Source organism: Monopterus albus, unplaced genomic scaffold, assembly GCF_001952655.1.
Source record: "Monopterus albus unplaced genomic scaffold, M_albus_1.0 scaffold81.1, whole genome shotgun sequence".
Lineage (NCBI taxonomy): Eukaryota > Metazoa > Chordata > Actinopteri > Synbranchiformes > Synbranchidae > Monopterus > Monopterus albus.
In genome coordinates, this window is record NW_018127961.1 from 1,196,854 (window position 1) to 1,218,297 (window position 21,444).

Below are 21,444 nucleotides of genomic sequence, written 5' to 3' on the forward strand. Positions count from 1 at the left end.
GACCAAAAGTCTACCAAAATGTTACTTACTAACTGATTCAAAGATTATGTTTAATTGTTTTATAGATTTTTTTAACATCACATTTGCGTCGCTGTTCGGTTTGACACAAGTTTTAAAATATACGTTATAATAATGTACTTCAAAATAAAGTTAAAGAGTAAATGCGCCCCTCTGTGGTTAATACAGGTGTATGCACTCACTGCGCACACACTACGAGGGCCCGCCAAACATTCATACACTCTAGTAGCCACATGACAGGCCTACTAGCTAGCTAGCTAGCGTTGAGTTGCAACCATGTTCGTAGCGCGTAGTATTGCAGCTGATCATAAAGATCTAATCCACGATGTGTCGTATGATTTTCACGGGCGGAGAATGGCGACTTGCTCCAGTGACCAAAGTGTTAAAGTAAGTTATGTGTAGCTACTATAGCTACATGAATTTGTTAATGTTAGCGTTAGCTGGCAACTAGCATGCCCACAGCAGAATTTACTCGTTCTCATTTTCCACCAGTTGTTGACAGACGTAATGTTAACGTCGTGCTTTTACCTAATCTGCTGCAGTTTTTGACACTCAAACACTCAAACCTAATTGAATGTAGCTAGTTTGTTAACCACTGTGTTTGTAGCATATAGGCTATGGTTGCTAATGTAAAGACATCGTAAGTAACGTTGGGTAGGAGCAAAATACATTTGAAACACACTCTGGCTGTATGAAACACCTGTGATGCAGAAGGTTTAATCTAACGTTAATCGTAAACCAATTCGAGATTTCAAAGTCACGACCTCAACATGTTCAAATGTGTCCACATAAGTTATTAGCAACAATATTTCTTAGACATTGTAATATTCCTTTTAGGTTTGGGACAAAAGTGAAAATGGAGAGTGGCACTGTACAGCCAGCTGGAAGGTAAACCACCTGTTGATTGATCAGTTTTAACCATAGGATTTCCTGGTAAAATAATTTTTTTATCACCCAGTGTACTTTGGATAAAACCACAATACATTTGCACAGTTTCCTTCCCAAGTTATTGTATGTGCAGATTCTCAGTCATCCAGGTTTTAGTAAGCTGATAAAACATAGGGAAAAAAAGTACTGCACTTGGTTTTAGGTAGAAGACCAGTTATAGCCCAGTATCGGTGAGAGTCGTTACCTGTCTTTGAATCCTCACATGTGGACTGACACCAATTGTCCTGGTGTGAATTAGGGTGGGAATGTTGGGCAGAGATGTCAAAACAGGATTGTAGATGGATGACAAGTTGTGTCTTAGTCCACCACCCCTATTTAGTAAGGGGTGTTATATTTTTACAAAAATAGTTCCCTTAACTCCTCTCTCAAACCAGCAGTGTTCTCTAGAGAGGATCTGGACTTCACTGTCCTCAAAAGAATGTCCTTTGTCCTTCAGGTGGAGGTGGACTGCTGACTCTGGTCCACTGGAGTTGGCCCTTCAATGTTGGGCCATGCGTTTGTGAAGCCGCTGCTTAGTTTCACCAATGTACAAGTCGTTACACTCCTGACTACATTTAATTGCATACACCACATCACTCTCTGTCTGGTTGTTTTGTCCTTCGGGTGGACCAGTCTCTGCCGCAGGGTGTTTCCTGGTTTAAAGTTAACTGGGATATTGTGGTTGCGAAAAATCCTTTTTAACTTCTCTGATAAACCAGCCACATAAGGAATGACAGTGTTATCCCCTCTTGTTTCTGGTTTGTGCCTGTTGGTGTTGGGCCTCTTCCTTGCTTGGTGAAGGCCCACTTGGGGTATCCACAAGCCCTAAGGGAGTTCTGGATGTGTAGTTTCTTCTTCTTGGTCCCTTCTGGAGAGGGCTTTGGCTGCATTAGAGAAGGATGAAACCATCACAATCCTTCCAGCAGACAAAGGCAGATGTACGGTAGTCCTAAATTCAGCTGACTACACATCCAGGGCTCCACATTGAGAGCCGATGTACCAGAGTCAAATTCCTCTTGTGTCTGACACACCTGGCCAGTAAAGCTGATTCTGATTATGATAAATATCTCCTGTTCAACACCATTTAGACAGAACTAATGAAGCCTCTTGGATGAGAGGTGTGTTGTGGAAAAATTATCTTGTTAAAGCTCCGTGAGTGTAAAATAAATACTTAACATCAATTCTGAAAGTTATTACATATTTATTCCTGCAGGAAGGAGGGTTCTCTGAACAGAGAACCCAACATGCTATAACAGAAAACAGATGCTCAAACAGATAAGTCAAACAGGAGGTTATTTACTATGGGATACCTGCTCTCAGGTCTCAGGTCACCTCTGGTTTTTCTCTCTCACAAGGGCATGCAAAGGTTTACGATCATGTGATATACATCTAGTAATGGATTACAAGGTAAATGGCCACTAAAAGGGTACCATCATAAAAATTGCCACCACAGGTGAAACGTCTTCTACCTAAAACCAAGTCCAGTTGATTTCTTTTTTTTTTCTACGTTTTTTCAGCTTCCCAATTTATTTTGTACACTGTCTCTTGTGGCACTGTCTCACGTACACCAGTTACAATAACATTTTGAAATCTGAAGTCTTGAACTATTTTTGAGGTTCACTGATTAGACAGAAGTTATTTTCTCTACTTTGTGTGTCAGACACACAGTGGATCAGTGTGGAGAGTGACCTGGGCTCATCCAGAATTTGGGCAGGTTCTAGCTTCCTGCTCCTTTGACAGGACAGCTGCTGTCTGGGAAGAGATTGTAGGGGAGTCCAATGACAAACAAAGAGGACTGAGCCACTGGGTGAGTAGTAGCACTTTTCTAAGCTACCATGATGAACACAAGAAATTGTTTCTATGTCACAAACAACTTATCAGTTCAGTGCCTTCTGCATTATCCAGAATGATGGTAATCAGTGAGCTGTGCTTATGGCAGTGAACCCCAATGATGTGAAATGCATTTGCCCTGTTAAGTCACTGCCTATAGTCACTTTGCCTTAGTTTTCTGTTTGATACAAGATTTGACCCAAGTATTTCACATTGTTCTGTCTTACTGTAGATCAAAAGAACCACACTAGTGGACAGTAGAACATCAGTGACTGATGTGAAGTTTGCCCCAAAACACATGGGACTGATGTTGACCACTTGCTCTGCGGACGGAGTGGTGAGGATTTATGAGGCTCCTGATGTGATGAACTTGAGTCAGTGGTCCCTGCAGCATGAGATCTCCTGCAAGCTCAGCTGCAGCTGCATCTCCTGGAATCCCTCCAGGTTTGAACACAGGTTTCTTATTGTATCATAAACTGCTATGACAATGCAGTGTTTGGAGCATTTATAGTACTAGCTATATATTATTTCACTTTGAAATAAGTTGGTCCTAAGGACAGAAAACTGAATTTACTGGAGATGTTAAATTAGGACAGAAAATTGAATTTACTGGAGATGTTAAATTAGGATTCCAAAATAAAGTAGCTTATTTATGTTCATGTTAGTCACACAAAATTTATGGTATAACACACATCGTCTTATAGGACTCTCAATCCCAATAATATCATACCTTTACTGCTCTAACATACTATATGTTGATTTTTACAGCTTGCTGTTCAGTTCATGGGGCTGTAACTCCATAATTGTCTTCTTATCTGAACACGGACATCTGTAGTCTCATATTGAATTCCTCTCCCAGAATTTGAATTGGCAAAATAAGCGATTCTTTTTAAGGAATTTAATTCCAACACATTATGGGAAACATGTTTTTATATTTTTACAGATGAACATATGTTCATCTGTAATGAGATCTATGACATCAAATAACTGATAGCTCATGTAAAAATTTCTCATTAAAGCCCCACATTTTAATCTTGCCTATACTGGGCAGGGGTCTGTGAAATCAGCAAAGTGCACATGTCTGAGAACGGGCTTTTTAGAGATCTTAAAAAAGGGTAAACAAATAAAAAGTCCACACAGGGGAATTCACTTCAGAATTCAGGTCTTTTTCAATGAAGATATTTTGATATGTCCAAGTAGGCAAAACTCTTGTAAATGGTAACCTGTGTGGTGGCTGAATTTCATTTAGTTACTTCAGTTAATGTTATAACATGTATGCTTTTTCTACAATGATGAGTGAAAATGTCAGCTGTGAAAAAGGCTCACTGCACTGGGTCTGAGATTTACCCACTAAGCTCATACTGCCATCCAGCAACATGGTCTTAATTTGAAGTCGAAAGGCATAAATTCAGCTTGTTGTGAATGTCACAACTTATTAGCATTTATTTCTAAACCATGCACTGCACACCAATTATTCTTTACAATACAGTGGTCCCTCGCTATAACGCGGTTCACCTTTCGCAGCCTCGCAGTTTCGCGAAAATTTTTTTTGTGTGCAATTTTGCATGCTTTTTGCATGCCGTGTCTCCTGTACAGTACAGAAATTAAATTCGTTAGTTCTAAAATCCATCATTATTATTTATAGGAAAACGTTTATACAGTATTTTTATGTATTTATATTTTATATTTATTATTTTTCTACGAAGGTTGAACTTTGAGAGTGTTTAAACAAGAGAAAAAAGTGTGAAAATGTTAATGCCTGTCTAAGAAAAGTGTATAAAGTGTGTAGTGAGGGGTTTTACAGCCTTAAAACATCTATAATAATTGTAAAAAATAGAGCTGACTACTTCGCAGAGTTCACCTATTGCGGGTTATTTTTAGAACGTAACTCCCGCGATTAACGAGGGACCACTGTGTAACAAAACATTGAAGCTGTTAACCTGAATTTGTTTCAGTTTGAAAAGGGTGTAGAATGAGTATTTGTAACAGGGAGTGACTATGAATTTTAATACAGCTTTTTCTACAGAAATGCTATTTTGTATACCGTAGAATGTAGTTGCAGGTTGTGAAATAAACACTGGGAAATTCATGCAAGTGACTTTACCAATTTCATGAGTCAGATACTCATTACATCATGTGTCTTTACATAAACAAGAAGAGTATTAAATATAAAAAAGTCACTGCTTAAAGCAGTTTTAAACTTTCTGTTTTGGTAGGATCTTGTAGTGGAAAAACCCTGTTAGATAATAATGGAGTTTCAGGATCTGTGAAAAATTGTGTTTCTTCTCCCTACAACCCAGCTCGCGTGCCCATCCACCTATGTTTGCAGTAGGAAGTGATGACAGCAACGTAGCGTACGGTGGGAAAGTTCAGATTTATGAGTACAATGAAAACACAAGGTAGGTGTTACTCTAGTGTTATGCATAACTCTTTTTAAAAATGTTTTAATTTTATAAACCAGTATGAACAATAAAGTATCTTTGTAAGTTTTGAATTGCTGTTTAATTATTTTTGTTTTACCAATGTTAAAAAGGAAATATGCTAAAGCAGAGACACTGATGACTGTCAGTGATGCAGTCCATGACATTGCATTTGCTCCAAACCTGGGAAGATCTTTCCATGTTCTCGCCATTGCCACTAAAGACGTCCGAATCTTTAAGCTCATTCCAATGAGGTGACTAATTCAGTTTTTTTCTTTTTGATCAAAGTTGTCATATGAAGGACACAGTGTGCACAGAGATTAGTGTGGTCACTGAAGTCCTGCATTTCACTGGATTTGTATACTAACCACAGGAAGGAGAGCTCTTCTACGGGACCCAGCAAGTTTGAGGTGCAGATTGTGGCTCAGTTTGACAACCATAACTCCCAGGTGTGGCGTGTGAGCTGGAACATCACCAGCACCCTGCTAGCCTCCTCCGGGGATGATGGCTGTGTGCGCCTCTGGAAAGGTGAGAGGATTCATTTTAGTGCACCGAGCTAACAAAACAGATTTCTGTGAAACATGTTTAAAGGATAAGGCTGGTCATTTTCTATAACAGTCTGCGTTTGTCCTGTTTAGAAGCTACAGTTAATTTTGCTGGCCAGAGATTTGCCAGATGTATCTACATGAGTGCAGTTTGGAGTCCCTGCTGTCCCAGTTGAAGCAGCGCTCTGGCACAATTCCCCTGCCTGCATCTCATCTATGTCTCACAGAGAGCTGCTGCTCCTCCAACTAAAATCCCTGCAAAACTTTCTGATGGTGTAAAAAGCTGTAAAGTAGTGATGGAAAGATGAAGTCTAGTTGAAGCATTGAAGCTTTCCAGTTAGATGAAGCTGAAACTGGTTCATGTGTCAAAATGGTGATGACTATTATTCTTCACAATATTTCTTCAGCATGTGTGTGGTGAATATGCTTGTGTGACTGAGGGAGGAACAATTTTTATTTAAAAACGTTATTTGCTTACTTCTCCAGCCTTCAAAAAAACTTTGTTTTAATGATGTTGAAGTACATAAATAGCCAGTGTGAGGGACAGGTGGTACAGGTGAGGGACGGGTAGCTTACACTGTTTTGTGTGTTTTCCAGTAGGGTGGAAAAAATGTTAGCAGCTGCATTTCACCTGCAAAAACACAACCATGAATTACAGTCATACAAATAATTTTGATACCAAGGCTCTGAAGGAAAATAAACATTACAACAAATGACAGCAGATACAGTAATCATATGATTTAACTGGCTAGAAATTGCACTGAAAGGCTCCCATACTGGGGATAACTTATGTTTTGGTGCTGATATTGTGGCAATATAAGTTAAATAATTGCACTGCAATGATCTCTGGTACTACAAACCCACAAACTTTGTGATCCCCGTCCATTCCCCTTACATCTCAAACACATGCTCCAGCATCCCACCAACTTGGAATCACTTCCTGAACTGTTAGCCCCGATGTTAGCGTCAAAACATCATCAGTGACTTCACATTTTCTAAATGATACAAGCCTCAACATGAAGGTTCACTTTCCATTACCTCGAGTACTCGACATGCACTTTGAAGCCTAGGTGTTCAGCCTACCATCACTACTGTAAAGAAGTTAGTGGAGTGAATTGTCAAATGTTCAACAGTTTCTCCCTGGTGAATGTAATCAGAAAAGGAGAGCTGAAACCTGGACAAATAAACAGAAAAAGCAACAAAGCATCAAAGTTGTTAGCATTTGTCTGTGTAAAAGGCACATTCATTATTAAACCTGCAATCATTGATTTGTGACAGTGAAAGGTTTATACTGTATGTGGCCCAAATTGGTCAGATTGTCTCATGTTTAGGTCTGTAAGAAAAGACTAGTTGATCAGGTTATAAGCAGTGTGAGCACTATTGTTACCTCCTGTCTCTTTCTCCAGCCAACTACATGGGCAACTGGAAATGCACAGGCATCCTGAAGGGAGACGGCAGCCCACTCACTGGTTCATCTAGTCAGCCCACTGCCATGAGCACTGTGGTGGGCTCTTCTGTTCAGAGCTCCCAGAACGCACTGAACGGGATGTCTGCAGGAAGGTAGGTTGTGCGATGTATTGGATGCCACTCACCCAGCCAGAACCAGTCAGAACTGACAACTTCTTATTCCTCACACTGACCGGGATGGCAGCTGCACACTGACAAACCCCTGGACCTGTACTGACCCAGTACTGCACTCATGCAAAGAGCTTGGCTTCCAGCATACAGGTTGTTGGCATCAAGCCTGTGGAGCCCAGTGTGTTGTGGTGTTTTGTTAAAGAAGCGATTTCCTCTTGATTTGTACTGGCACATGTTCCAAGAATGTTCGCACGCTGCATTGTCAGTGTTGAGGCTAACCATTTTCTTGGTATAGAAGTTAGAATAAACCTGTTTATATAAATTTGATATTTGACTTGTTTTGAGTTATTTTTTGGACATACAGCAGAACTGTCATGTAGTGACATTAACAGCATTTTGTAAATGTGTAAGGCTACAACATCTTAGCATCCATTGTATTCATATCAGTTTATTTAAATTGAAGCTCAGTTTTTTCAACAAATTAAATTTATTTTTACTTTTCACTCTCATTTTGAGGTAAATATTGCCAAACTCTTTGCTGAGCAGGATAGCTTGAATGAACCTTATTAACCAACTGTAGTAACATCAGAAAATAGTATAAATGCATCCACTGTGGGCATGAATGTTGCCATTGGCAGCTTTCAAGTGAGACTGTGTAACTTTTGAAAGCCAAGATAGCACATTCTTCTTTTTACAAATAACATTTTAAATTTGTAAGCAATAAAATGCACACTTTGTTGATATATCCTTACTTTGGCAGGTGTAACCAGTAGGTTATGGTGGTTAGCATTGGCAAGCATTATGTAGACATTTCTGAGTCTTCTACTTATACCATGTTTTAGCCCTTGCCATTGTCATCCATAACCACAGTAGTCACTATTCCACAATGGTTGCTTAGGCTCACTTTAAAATTTATATTATGAATGAGCAAATTTGACAGTTTGATGTAATATTAACTGCTATTAACACTGCCAGTAAATGAATGATGTTTGAGCAACACAGATTTTGTCTGAGTTTGTATGTGGCTGTGTTTATGATTAACTTAATAACCTGTTACTTAACAAAACCTTTTTATTTACCATTCATGCTGTTTTTGACTTGAGTCACCTCTAATCTGAGTATTGTCCGATATATGTAGTGTTTGACATTCTATGTTATAGAATACCTAAATTTTCAACTAAATTACATTTTTGTAATGCAGGTTGTAAAATGTTCACATAAAGGTTTTTTTTTTATTCCACCTTCTTCACAATGCTGAGTGTGATGGCATTTGTTAAAGTAATGTGCTATTGTACTACTTGTTGCATGCAGGATTGGCAAGAGAGCGCCCTTTGCCCCTCCCATGCGGCATGTGATTTCTCCAAAGATACACCAGCATGCTGCAAATTACTAATGTCTCCTGCACCAATTACCATTTGTCCATGTGTTGTGTTTGAAATGTGTCTGTCATTGTATCGTTTTGGCAAGAAAACTCCATGGCTGTTTTATTCCACTTTTTTTGAATTGCAAGATATTGTTTGCCAGTGAGCAACCTTAAAAAAAAAAAAAAAAACCTCTATCAGTACTCTGCCATCTTCTCCCTTTTGTTTCTAGGGCATCTTTTCTCCTTTAATTTCTCATTTCTGCTTCCTTTTATGTTTCCTCTCTGTATTCCTTTGTCATTGTTCTCTTTCTGTCCACATATTTGTTGTGTTTGTCTCTTTTTTTTTTATTTTTATTTTTTTAATTGCTTCAGGTATTACTTTCCACCTCTGGATCCTCCCAGAGCAGGGACTAGGTATGGTCACCTGCTGCCTCCCTCCTCCCTCATAGAGCACTGTGATGCTGAGCCCATTCAGCCTCAGCCACTGGTTCTTGCCCGCAGACCCTCTAGAGCACTGCTGCCCTTACCAGAGGCTGAACCACAGTAATATTTGGGTGTTTAGCTAAAATAAGTTTGGGGACAGGGAGGGGCCACAAAAATGTAATTCAATTCTAATAAAGACCTTCATTTTTGCTCTGTTTCATGTATTGTTATTTCTCTGAGCGTAAATTAGAGATTTATTGAAAGATGTGATGAAGAATTGGTGAAATATGTACAGTATTATATGGCCACAACAGCCATTTTGATAACCTTTTTAATAGTGTAATATAAATTCTAGTCTGTGATTTACAAACTGAAACTATAAACTAAACAGTCACAATATACTGTACCTTTAAGTAGCACGTAGTCATTAAATGCAATATAAAAAAGCTAGATATTGTTTATCTTGTATTTATGGTCACGAAACTGTGAATTCCAGCTTCCCCCCACAGTCCAAAGACATGCAGCTTAGGTTGGTTGGTGACTAAATTGTCCATAGGAGTGAGTGTGAGTATGTGTGGCTGTTTGTCTACATGTCAGCCCTGTGACAGGCTAGCAATCTGTCCAGGGTGTACCCCTTCTCTTGTCCAATGTCCAACAACCTTCGTTAGGATAACCTGTATAGATAATTGATGGATAGAAACAATGTAAATATAAGCTGGTACATCAGACAAAATTGGAGTAGTACTAACAGTGACAGCAAGGATTTCTCATTATCACTGTATGGAGGTTTAAAATTGCACATGATGGAAGTTGTTACTTGCCATAAGATATTAAAAGAAAGTTATTCTTGACTGTTCTTTCACATACACAAACCAGAAGCATCATTTATGAGTGACTGACTTGCATGTGAAATTTTTTATGGAAACGGTGTGTGATTCATCATCCTTTTTTGGAGGGGGGGAGAGAATGGAGTCGTATTTTTTTTTTTTATCTTAAGTTTGGGTAAGATGTTAAATTATTCTTCACACTTTCTAGCTGCTGTGAGCTTATATGATTTTCTAGATAGGCTTATAGTTTTATGTTCTTGTGTATGGTAGTTTTGTTTAACTGGTGAGGTTATTTTTAAAATAACTTTGAATGTTATATAAATCTGCACAGTTGTTTAGTAATTTATATTTCTATTATCTGATACTTTATGGATGCAGTAATCGTTTTAAAGGACCGGCATCAGTTTGATTAATCAATGGATGGTTTTCCAAACTGTTCCGAGTGTGCCATAATTCTACAGAATGATATGAATCCCATCCTATCACGATTGACAATTTCCTCCTCTCAGTTTTGTTGACCTATCAAAGCGGTTTAAGTTGGTTAAGTCCCGCCCTCATGACATGATGCTCACGCGGGCTTCCTGTCGTTTCCGGGCATATCCCCGAAATTGTTGCACTATATGCTGAGTTTCAAGCAATAATTAAAACCATATGTGTTTGGGATTTAACTTTTGGACCTTTATTACGTCTTGCAACACGTTTGTCCCACTTCATAAAGACAGAACTAGAGTCCGAGGAAAACGTCTTTTGCCCCGCGCTTGGAGTATTGAATGTGAGTTGCAATTAACTGATCATTTAAGACTGTTAACGTTGAATGTTCTTGCTGAAATGAAGCAGTCTTTAAAGTGGCTTAGGTTTCCAAACAGGGTTCACTAAGTAGTTACTATATATATTCCGTCTTTACTTTTTATCCCTGCAACACTTTCCTCTAGCTTAATCAAGCAAGACAATGTAGTAACTCAAATATAGAGCGTCCTGGCGAATTCGACAAACCCTCTTGTTTTTAGCAAGTAACGTTATGTTAGCTAGCGTTAAGAGTTAGATAACTTTGTATACCCAGTTAATGTTAAAGCTAACTAGAGTTAAATATTCTCTATTTGTCGATAAAACAAAGTGTGTAGCCACGAAACATAACATGAACATATTAAAGTATTTATTCCTACTCACAAATAACTGATGGTTCTCCCAGTTGTAAAGTGATATCAAAGACCTGGGATTAGTAAATACACAACTTAAGTAACCTATGCGTGCCATTACAATAAGTGTGTACATTGTTGAGTGTGTTTTGAGGCCTTGTATGTAATGCTAACTTGTTCCGTTTCTCATTTATTTTAACTAGATAAATGGTCTTCACTTGAACTAAAGCCAAGCCACACTTGGCTGTCACCCGTACAAAAACATGGCAGACAGTTTTTGCAGGTTGGAAGATGAAGCCTTCCCCAGTTTTCTCTGCAAGTCTATGGACAGCACCAGTGGCCGTGCCACACTGGAGAATGTGACATTGGGTTCAGGCCCAGGACTGCCAGTGGCTGCCTCTACAGTGGCTAAAATTAGACCAGGATCTGACAACAGGTGGGAGCTTGCTGCTGCTTTGGACAGATGTGACTTGTTCTAGGAACACTCACATGCATCATTCTCTGTATCGTCACACAGGCTAGTTGACTAATGTGAAAGTAGATACTGAAATTATTGATAGCCAGATGAAATCTTAACTTTGTGGCTTCCTTTCTATTTGTGCCCTAAAAAGATCCAAATTTTGGGGCCTCAAATGAAACAAGCACAGTGACTGATCTGGTGCCTTGTAAAACTTTTAGCAGCACTTCAAGACTGAGGCCGACATACTACAGCACCTCAGTGATTTGAATACTTTGTCTTGGGTGTGCAATAAAAGTCCAAGACGTCTGCATGTTATTATTAAATCTGTAGTAATTTTGTTCAGAAATGCTGCATTAAATGTAGATGTTATTGTGCAGTGTTTCAGCTAATATTAAATGCATCCTAAAAGCCTAGATACAAAATACTGTTGTTGAATATTAATGCACCATATTAGAATAGTCAAGGCCCAGAGTCACTGATATGCTTTAACTTCATTGTTTATATTTATGTAAAGCTTTGAGTTGCAATGTGCTGTGACTGGTGAATGATGTACCACTATATAGTAGAGCTGCAGCTTTTTTTGGTTTCCCACAGAAATAACAGGAACAGCACTAAGAATGTTGCTGTGTAACTTGGAGCACTAAGCATGATGCATGAGTTGTTCAGCATGTTATAGTACCAAGCCATTGTTCTGTGAAAGCAGTTTTATGGTATGTGCTCTTGCTTACAGAGGAAATTCTGTTGAGGTGTCATATATGCAGTGCAAAGAGCTGCAGCAAGCCAACTCAGATTCATCAGTTGGAGAACAGCCCAAGTTTGCCCTCAGCTTTAAAGATGACTTGTGAGTATATATATATCAAAACAGGTGACAAATTAAAGGAAGAACCTGAGTAAATGAGTCTAGGATGACAGTGTCCCCTTCCATAGAGCACGAGGAGTATGAAAATGTGACTCGTACGCTATGGGCCTTCATAGTCACCTGATCTCAACCCAGTTGAACACCTACAGTCATGACCAAAAATACTGGCACTCCAGCATTTCTGTCTTATGACGCGTCACTTCTCTCAGAAAACTGTTTTGATCACAAGTTCTTTGGTATTCTCATGTTAATTTCTTTAGTTTCTATTGGAACAACAAAAAAGCAGAGAGGAAAAGCCAAATCTGATACTGTATATTCAGATAAGATGATCCTTTATTGGCAGCCGACAATCTCCTGGGCCATATTAATGACCCTCTGGAGCGCTTTCCTCTGAGCCACTGTGCTGCTGCTTTACCATACACATATACAGTATGTAAGGATGCTCTCAGTGGAGCACTGATAGGACACCAGCTGTCTCTGGGAGATCTTGTTCTTCCTGGGCACCCATAGGAAGTAGGGTCTCTGCTGGGCCTTTTTAAGCAGTTTAGAGGTTTTCATGTTCCAGGTCAGGTCCTCCTCAATATGGACTCCCAGAAAGTAAAAGGCCGGCACCCTCTCCCTCGGTCCCCCTGATATACAGTGACAAGATGTCGGTTTTCTTCCTCCTGAAGTCGACAATGACCTTTTTGGCCTTTGAGGTATAAAGGAGCAGATTGTTCTCTCTGCGCCACACTATCAGCCTCTCCACCTCATCCCTATAGGTCAGGGGTCGGCAACCTGCGGCTCCGGAGCCACATGTGGCTCTTCAGCCTCCTTGTTGTGGCTCCCTTTGGGGAGACGTGCTGAAACGCTTTGCTGCTTGTGTGGAACATGTGAAACCCTTCTTTGGAAAGCAAAGGCCTCAGCTATCCCAAACTGGGAGACCTCGTTTGGCTGGAAAAGTTTTATTTCATGGTGGATATGACAAGTCACTTAAACACACTGAATAAAAATCTCCACGGAAAGGGAAGCACAGCTCTGCAGTTGCTGGAGGATGTTCTGGTGTTTGAGCGCAAGATGACAGCATTTGCCCGAGATGTACAGAGAGGTACGCTCTCTCTCTTCCCCTCCCTAAGAGAGCTCAAAAAAAGAGATCACATAAATTGTGATTATTTATGCCTTGCAATTATGGCAAAGCAAGCTGCATTTGGAGAAAAATTCAGCGAGTTCAGCAAGGAAAAAAACACTCTGTCCTTCCCTGTCACACCGCTTGACATTGACCCATCCCTGTTGAACATATCCACATTCACAGAGATAAGCCAGCCCGATCTTGAAATTGAGTTTTTATACAATTACAGGCTTTTTTAGAGAAAAATTGGATTTTTGAAAAGTTTCGGTCTGGTTTTAAGACACACCATAGTACCAAATCAGCGCTGTTGTGGGTATTTAATGATCTTTTGTTGACTGTAGATGAAGGAAATACTGCTATGTTAATTCTCTTTCAGACCTTTCAGCTGCTTTTGACACAGTGGACTATCATATTTTGTTGTCCTGTCTGCAGCAGTCTGTAGGACTTCATGGAGTTGTTCTTAAATGGTTTGAATCATATTTGTCTGAAAGGAGTTTTTCTGTACACATTGATGAGTTCTCCTCTTCTATTGTTCCTCTGAACTGTGGTGTTCTTCAGGGATCCATCCTTGGGCCAGTCCTCTTTTCTTTGTATTTACTTTTCCTTGGATCGATTTTTATGAAATATGGGTTGTCTTTTCACTGTTATGCAGATGCTATTCAAATTTATCTGCCATTGAATGTCAAGAAGAGCAACTCATTACAGACCTTGATGGATTGCCTGAGGGACATTAAGGCATGGTTATCACATAATTTCTTACATATTAATGAAAGTAAGACAGAATGTGTTTTAATTGGTAACTCTGGTGTCACTAATTCTGATGTTCCTAGCTCTTTGGCCCCCTACTTGAGGCCTCGTGAAGAATCTTGGGGTGGTATTTGATGGTGCTCTTAAGCTGGACGAACAGATAAAATCTGTGGTCAAAGCCAGCTTTTTTCTTTCTTTTAGTGATTTTGAAAAGGCAGTTCATGCCTTTATTAGCTCTAGACTTGATTATTGTAATGCACTGTATACTGGCACTTCTCAAGCCTTATTGTTCTGGCTCCAGTTGGTCCCAAATGCAGGACCTCGTCTTTTGACTAATACACAGCGCCATGAGCATATAACTCCAGTTTTTGCCTCAGTCTATTGGCTTCCTGTTTGTTTTAGGATTGATTTTAAATTGTTGATGTTTGTCTATAAGGCTGTACATGGTCTAGCACCTTCTTATATCTCTGAGCTTGCGCGTTATTGTGCTCCAGAAAGGACACTTAGGTCTTCGAACCAGTTGTTCCTGGAAGTACCGAAGTCCAGACGGAAACATTGGGGAGACCGAGCTTTTTCAGTTTGGGCTCCTATACTGTGGAATGGTCTGCCACGGGATATTAGATCTACTCCAAACCTGACCATTTTTAGATCGCTTCTCAAAACGCATTTGTATTCACTGGCTTTTAACAATTTTACTGATTGATGTATTTGTTTTGATTATGCATTTTTGCTGTTATGTAGATGTGTTTTATCTGGTTTTATGTATTTTTATGTTTTACTGGACAGCACCTTGTAATGTAGGTTTAGAAAGGTGCTATATAAAAAAATTTTGCTTGCTTGCTTGCTTGTAATAGTTTGTCACGCAAAAGCCATACTATATAATACAGTGCATATGTATTTCAGGGTACATTTTTGTGAGTCAACCAATGTAGGTTGAATTATTTCATTAAGTACTTTCAGTTATGTACATTTGGCAAGTAAAGCATTTGTGTAGGGATTGAAAACACAAGTTAGATACTTTTTAGATAAATGTTTCTCTTCATACAGACCAATGTACAGTATTTCTCATTTTCAACCATTTTAGCAAAGTGTCAGTAAATCATAATAAAAGTGTGACATTCTAATTATAACAATTTTTATATGCCGTAGAAAGGAGTTTCTTTTTACACACTATCATAATGTGAAACATATTAATTTTTTTGTTCCATCATATTCAACATGCTTTATGTGGTCCTAATTATTTATGGCACGTCACCTTCATCACAGGGACAATGCTGATGACTTCATCGCAGCCCACCGTCTTTCAGACATGCTGGTAAAGATTAATCTGGATGAGAATGCATCTCGAAACCAAGGCTCCATGCTGGGTCTGCCTCCTGCACAGATGGACTTGGTGCATGGCCGTCCCACAGAACTTGGAACAGGTAAGATGTCTTGCTCCTGTATAGCTGTAGAGGTAAAACACAGTACCTGTACTACCCAGCCAGAGACTCTGCAACACCATCCCTGAATGAAATGCTTGTCTGTGCTGGCTTCACCTAATACCAAATGGGCACTTGTGTTCTCTGATATAGAGAAGCCATGATAGTCATTATCAAAATGAATACATTTTCTTTGGATATACTAAAAACCTTTTGTCTCCTGGCAGATCTGTCAACAGGGCTTCTCACTTTTTCTGAGCCCGGACATAAAGATGCAAAGGTACCAGTCTTGTTGGCTGTTTTGTACAGGTTGACAGTTTGAGTTTATTGAAAAATGAAACCCTGTATTTTGCTTAATTCCAGTTTAACATCTTTTTGTTTTTACATCTTGAACAGTTAACCCCTGCCAGTTATGTGAAAAAACAAACAAACATGAAATTATGTTTTTTTTTAAATACGTTTCACATTTGGAATTATAAATAATGACTTCTTTGCAAACATAACTTCCATTTTTCCTGGGCAGTCCATACAGGCTCAGGCCTTACCAGCTATGGCAGAGGACGACAATGTGCAGAGTGAGGAAATGGACAGTGATCATTTCAGTGGCAGTAACTCAAGCTTCCTGGCAAATGAGAAGCTCATGTCTGTGGACAGCATTAACAGTGATATCACAGGTGTAATTGGGCTTTATCTTGTCAGATTTTTAACCCTCTACAGTTTTGTTTATTTTACTTTATAGATTTGTATATCTTTTGATATTTTAGTTATAATAAATATACAGTATATTGCTAAGATGCTGTCGAAGTTTGAGTCATGTAATAATCGTATGTTTGATTCCTAGATGATGACATTGATTGGAACAACCTGCCTGATGATGAACTAGAGCTGTACTTCAAAAAGCTGGTCCCTCCTGCCATGCAGAGAGGCAGAGTAGAGGGCCAGGAAATTCCTGTTACAGTAAGATTGTTCTTCCATTTCAAATAAAAAATACAAAGTAGCCAACACTTTACAGAATTGTTCTTAAACTTTAGCAGTATTAATAAGCTGTAAGAAAAGTTTGATTTACATTAACTTTTCATTCAGCTCACACTCACTAGAGCACTTGTTCATAGGGACTGCCTCGTGCTGCTGATGACATAACAAACTCAAGTTCTGCAGAGCCAGAAAAGTACAGACACCAGTTCCTTGATGACTATGATCAGGTGAATGCACACCCTTTGTGCCATGTACTGCTTTTAACTCAAGTGGAGAACAGCTGTTTGAAAATGCAGTTTATTTTCAACAGTTGCAATTCAGTCATCACTCTTAAATCCTGTAATTTAAACCATGAATATTTTTCTATACAATTTATGTTGTATTTCTTAGTGGGGGGTTTTTGTGTTGTTTTACTACATCTTATGTACTTACTTCAGGAGGACTTCCAGATGCCTGATGTGCGTCTAGCTGCTACAGGTATGGACTCCTGTCCTGCAAGTGATGAGGGCACTGAGGATGAGCTGGAGTCAGACAGAAGGAACAGCAGTGGCACCAGGACACGGCTATTGCCAAGTGCTTCCAGACAACTGGTCAGGGGAAAAAAAAATTGATTTTATTTTTCAAACATAATTCAGTATTGAGCTAAAAAACGGTGTTCATTATGTGATCAGTCCTATCAAATTGCACAGGTTGGAGAGAGTAATCGTCCCAGTTTCAGGCCGGGTTTGGAAGGAGGCAGTTCTGATGATGAGTCTCTGAGTGGCCGTGGCAGTCAATCTCTGTCTAGAATTGAACAAAGACGATCTGCTGAGGGCCAAGTCATCAACCCTCCTGTCACAGGTATAATAATGTGCTCTGGCCTGATTTGATTTCTCTTTCTGTTTTGCTGGATTTTCTGCTTTCTTAGTGTTGTAGAGTTAAAGCCCCATATAATTACTGCAACAAGTGTTAATCAAATGGAACATGTTACTAGTTCTTATGTTGCAGGTTTTACACAGTTGAAGTAAACAGACTGCACCCAATGTCTTAAGTTTGAAACATCAATGAAGCTAGAGATAAACCATTAAGCAGATCTTTTTTTCATCTCAGAATAAAAGAGCTTGCTTTTAGCACTCAGTAGTAACAGTTTTTTTTTTTTTACCTGGTAGGAGGTTTCTTAATCGTTCTCACAGTGTTTATGTAAATAATACAAATAGTATTTTTTTAACATTTCTGTTTTATGAAATTTTAACCTAACAACACAAACTGCGTTATTGAATTGCCTTAAGCAGAATCATTTCACAACACTTGATTTTTTTTTATGTTTCAGTTATCTACCAGCATGTGAGTCTAGTCTAGGGTTCAGCAACCTTTACTATTTGAAGAGGTATAGTTGACCAGAAGAAAATCTGCCTGGAGCTCCAAAAACTATTTGAGCCCTTTACAAGCAGGTACTACAGCCTATTGGCTAATTATCCAATCAACAGTACAAATGGGTCTAAATGAGCATTTATATATGTTTTAACAATGCAGGCCTATCCTTTCTGGGTTTGTGCAAATAAAAGTAGTAGCCAAAATGCCATGAAAAAGCTAAATATGTACACGAGTAGTATTCAGATGACCTACATACTGTAACTTCGTAATAGATGGAGGCAAATGGACACTGCGCTATGGTGGTAGCAGGGCAGGCTCAAAGCTGTAATAATTTTTGTCCTAGTACCATAATGTTCTACCGCTTTATGAAGCTTTGATATTTTTTCAGTTGAGAAAATAACTATGTAGTTTTCAAATATGTGATCAGCTGATCCAAGTAATGCCAGTTTAGAAATTTGCTCAGATGTTTTCAGAGATGTTGACCCGCTAACATGCCAGCTGGCTAGCTCTACTTAGCAGGCATAGCTGGTAGCCATTGAGTCAGGAAGCCACTAGGGAGGGGCTGAAAAGCTGCGTTTGGCTCGGGAGCCACGGGTTGCTGACCCCTGGTCTAGTCTGTCACCTTGAATCTTTAGGTGATTGCCTGTTTGTTTTGTGCTATTGTTTAACTCTAGGGGATGGGGGAGGTGGGGATGGAAGCAGTGGAAGCGAGGAAAGCGGGAATGATGGGGGGGTTTCCACCATCCCTCTTCTGACAACTAAAGTCCAGACCACCTATGATGTCCTGCGTGGGCTAGGGATTGTGGGTAGCAGTACTGCTGGTGAAGATGAGGATGGTGATCTAAATAATCTGGCAGGACATAGCAGGAACAGCCTTTCCAGACACACGGAGGTGAGAATGACGCTCCCTTCAGGTACTATGACACACACAGGTGTAGCTAATATCAGTGGTGGTTGCTTTCCATGTAGGCCAGTGGGCTCATTAGTGCACCTAAAGGTAATGGATATATTATTAATCTTATGTGACACACCTGCGCTTTTTGACAATGACAAAGGATTATTCTTAATGTTTTTGAGAATTCACAGGCAATTTTGTGCATATTGAGGACTTCTATTTTGTACAGGTTTTATACTTTTTGATTGCTCTTGTATTGTTGAATTGTGTTGAATAGTTCTTGACTTGTTCACCTAAAGAGATTTCTGGATCTGTTGCTTGAATTACATGGTGTTTTCCAGATGGGTGACCGTGTGGGTCCTGTAGGAACAGGGAAGGCCAGCATCTCTCAGGAGCCTTCATTGGGAGCTCAGAGACTTTCTCCTGTCAACTGGAGCACAATCCTGGACCGACAAGAGGCACTGGTGAGAACATATACATGACAAATGTGATGCAACTTCAACTGACCAACTGATGGGCATTTCAAACTGCCTATGCAGTACATCTTTATTTTATAAAGCAGATTAATGTAATGTAATTAGCACTGAACAAGCACAGAGTAATACAACTGCTGAGGGATAAAATACCAGTGAATATGACAAGTGTGTAAAGACATATTTGTTGATATGATTCTGACTGGATCCCAGAATGCCATGGAAAATGCAGAGTCTGGGCCCAATGTTGATCAACTGTTGGACTCTGTCTATCTGAGGAGTGGAGCTGGACTGAGAAGACCTCAGGACCTAACTGTGTCCCACCTTCAAGGCACCCAGGGGAGCTTCCACCTTTCCCAGGTAAAATAGATGACAGAGGAATATGTGAAAAGACCAACGTATGCATTACCCCCATCTACACCAGTCAGCCATAACATTATGACCACCTGCCTAATACTGTGTACACGAGTCGATTCAGCAGTTATTTGTCACTCCACAACTCCTTGAGCATCTTCTGTGAATCTGTTTGCTTCCATAGTTATACTGTCAGGAAGAGCACAAATATGTCAACTGTTCAGTGAAGAACTTGTGTAAAAGGAGTGAAAGCAGGTTAGATATTTTTTAGACAAATGTGTGGGCGTCCATGACCCTGTCGCCAGTTCACTGTTTGTCCTTCCTTAAACCACTGTTGGTAGGTACTAGCCACTGCAGACCAGGAACACCCAACAAGACCTGAAGTTTGAGAGATGCTCTGACCCAGTCGTCAGCCAGAGCAGTTTGGCTCTTGTCAAAGTCACTGCTTATCCTGCTTTCACAGTGTTTCCCCTATTTATTTGTTGCAAAACACCAGACTTTTGGTTGGTAACTTCTGTTTAAAGGTCATGTAAAACAAGAAGTATTAATGAGATGCTTTTATTCCACACAAAAACTGCCAAAGCTACCAGTTACTTCACAATTAAAGAAGTTAGAACAGACAATCTTTAAAAAAAAATATACATACAGAAAAAGAAATTCACATAATGAAATATGCCAAACTATAATAAACTCAAGTTGGTGCAAACTACAGTTTGAACTGCTCAGCAATTTAAAGCAAACTTGTGCTATTTTCATAATCAGTGCTTATCAAAAACTATATCAAAAATGTAAGCTTGACACTTTTCCATTTAAAACTTTGATTTAAATTTATGAGATCAACAAATTGGAACTTAAAACCATGGGCTGTATTTGGGGTTGCGTTTGACCCATAACCTATAATATGCCTATATCACTCATGCTAACACTGGAGTCCTCGCCGCCAACCCCCTGCCCCCCTGCTGCCCCTCCCACCTCTCTCCCTTCTTCTACCGCTTCTCTACCTCTCTTCCTCATCTTCATTTGTATCTGGAGTTTTGGAGAAAAACATTAATATTTTTGGCTGAGCATCCCCTGGTTTCCTCCTGGTGCCATGCTCACGTTAGCGTTAACAGCAGCCAGATAACTTGCGTTTTAACATTACCTGCTTTATGGGAAATCATCTCACCTCCTTGAACTGCCACCTTATTGTGGTGGAGGGGTTTGAGTACCCGAGTGATCCTAGGAGCTATGTTGTTGGGGGCTATATGCCCCTGGTAGGGTCTCCCAAGGCAAACAGGTCCTAGGTGACGGAGCCAGGCCTGGGGTTGGGGCTCGAATGCGAGCACCTGGTGGCCGGGCCTCCCCTCACGGGGCCTGGCCAGTCTTAGCCCAAACGAGCGCAGCTTGTCCTGATGTTTTGTCTTGTAGTGCCATCTTAGTTTATATTCCTTAATTACAGCCACATTAGCTCCACAATTAAGACACACGGGTTTACCCCGTGTTGGAGTTTACCCCGGTGAACGAGAGGGTCGCTTCCCTGCGCCTTTGGGTCGGGGATAGGTCTTTCACTGCCGTTTGTGCCCACGGGCCGAATGGCAGTGTAGAGTACCCGGCCTTCTTGGAGTCCCTGGGAGGGGTGCTGGAAAATGACCCGACTGGGGGCTCCATTGCTCTACTGGGGGAATTCAACGCTCACGTGGGCAGCGATAGTGACACCTGGAGGGGCGTGCAGCTGTTGACCTCAACTGGGGAG

At 40.0% G+C, this 21,444-nt stretch overlaps 2 protein-coding genes across 4 annotated transcripts in view; both read left to right on the forward strand.

Moving 5' to 3' along the window:
- The first annotated feature begins 161 nt into the window (after window positions 1–161).
- seh1l (SEH1-like (S. cerevisiae)) lies at window positions 162–9,295 on the forward strand. Of its 3 annotated transcripts, none has more exons than XM_020606767.1 (9): window positions 162–405; window positions 856–906; window positions 2,606–2,752; window positions 3,008–3,219; window positions 5,076–5,174; window positions 5,309–5,449; window positions 5,569–5,723; window positions 7,147–7,300; window positions 9,054–9,295. In XM_020606767.1, the coding sequence occupies exons 1-9, from the start codon at window positions 295–297 to the stop codon at window positions 9,226–9,228; spliced, it is 1,245 nt and encodes a 414-aa protein (XP_020462423.1). In that variant the 5' UTR covers window positions 162–294; the 3' UTR covers window positions 9,229–9,295. The 3 variants fall into 3 exon arrangements, with proteins under 3 accessions (XP_020462423.1, XP_020462425.1, XP_020462424.1); XM_020606769.1 differs by having other exon boundaries at window positions 7,384–9,135; XM_020606768.1 differs by having other exon boundaries at window positions 8,630–9,129.
- Window positions 9,296–10,472: 1,177 nt separating this feature from the next.
- Window positions 10,473–21,444, forward strand: part of cep192 (centrosomal protein 192) — a 48,148-nt gene continuing 37,176 nt past the window's right edge. The window contains 13 exon segments of the mRNA XM_020606730.1: window positions 10,473–10,703; window positions 11,271–11,503; window positions 12,258–12,368; window positions 15,508–15,665; window positions 15,890–15,942; window positions 16,186–16,336; window positions 16,504–16,619; window positions 16,775–16,864; window positions 17,075–17,227; window positions 17,327–17,477; window positions 18,665–18,882; window positions 19,227–19,349; window positions 19,572–19,718. Coding sequence (XP_020462386.1) covers window positions 11,331–11,503; window positions 12,258–12,368; window positions 15,508–15,665; window positions 15,890–15,942; window positions 16,186–16,336; window positions 16,504–16,619; window positions 16,775–16,864; window positions 17,075–17,227; window positions 17,327–17,477; window positions 18,665–18,882; window positions 19,227–19,349; window positions 19,572–19,718 — 1,644 coding nt within the window. The 5' untranslated portion in view covers window positions 10,473–10,703; window positions 11,271–11,330.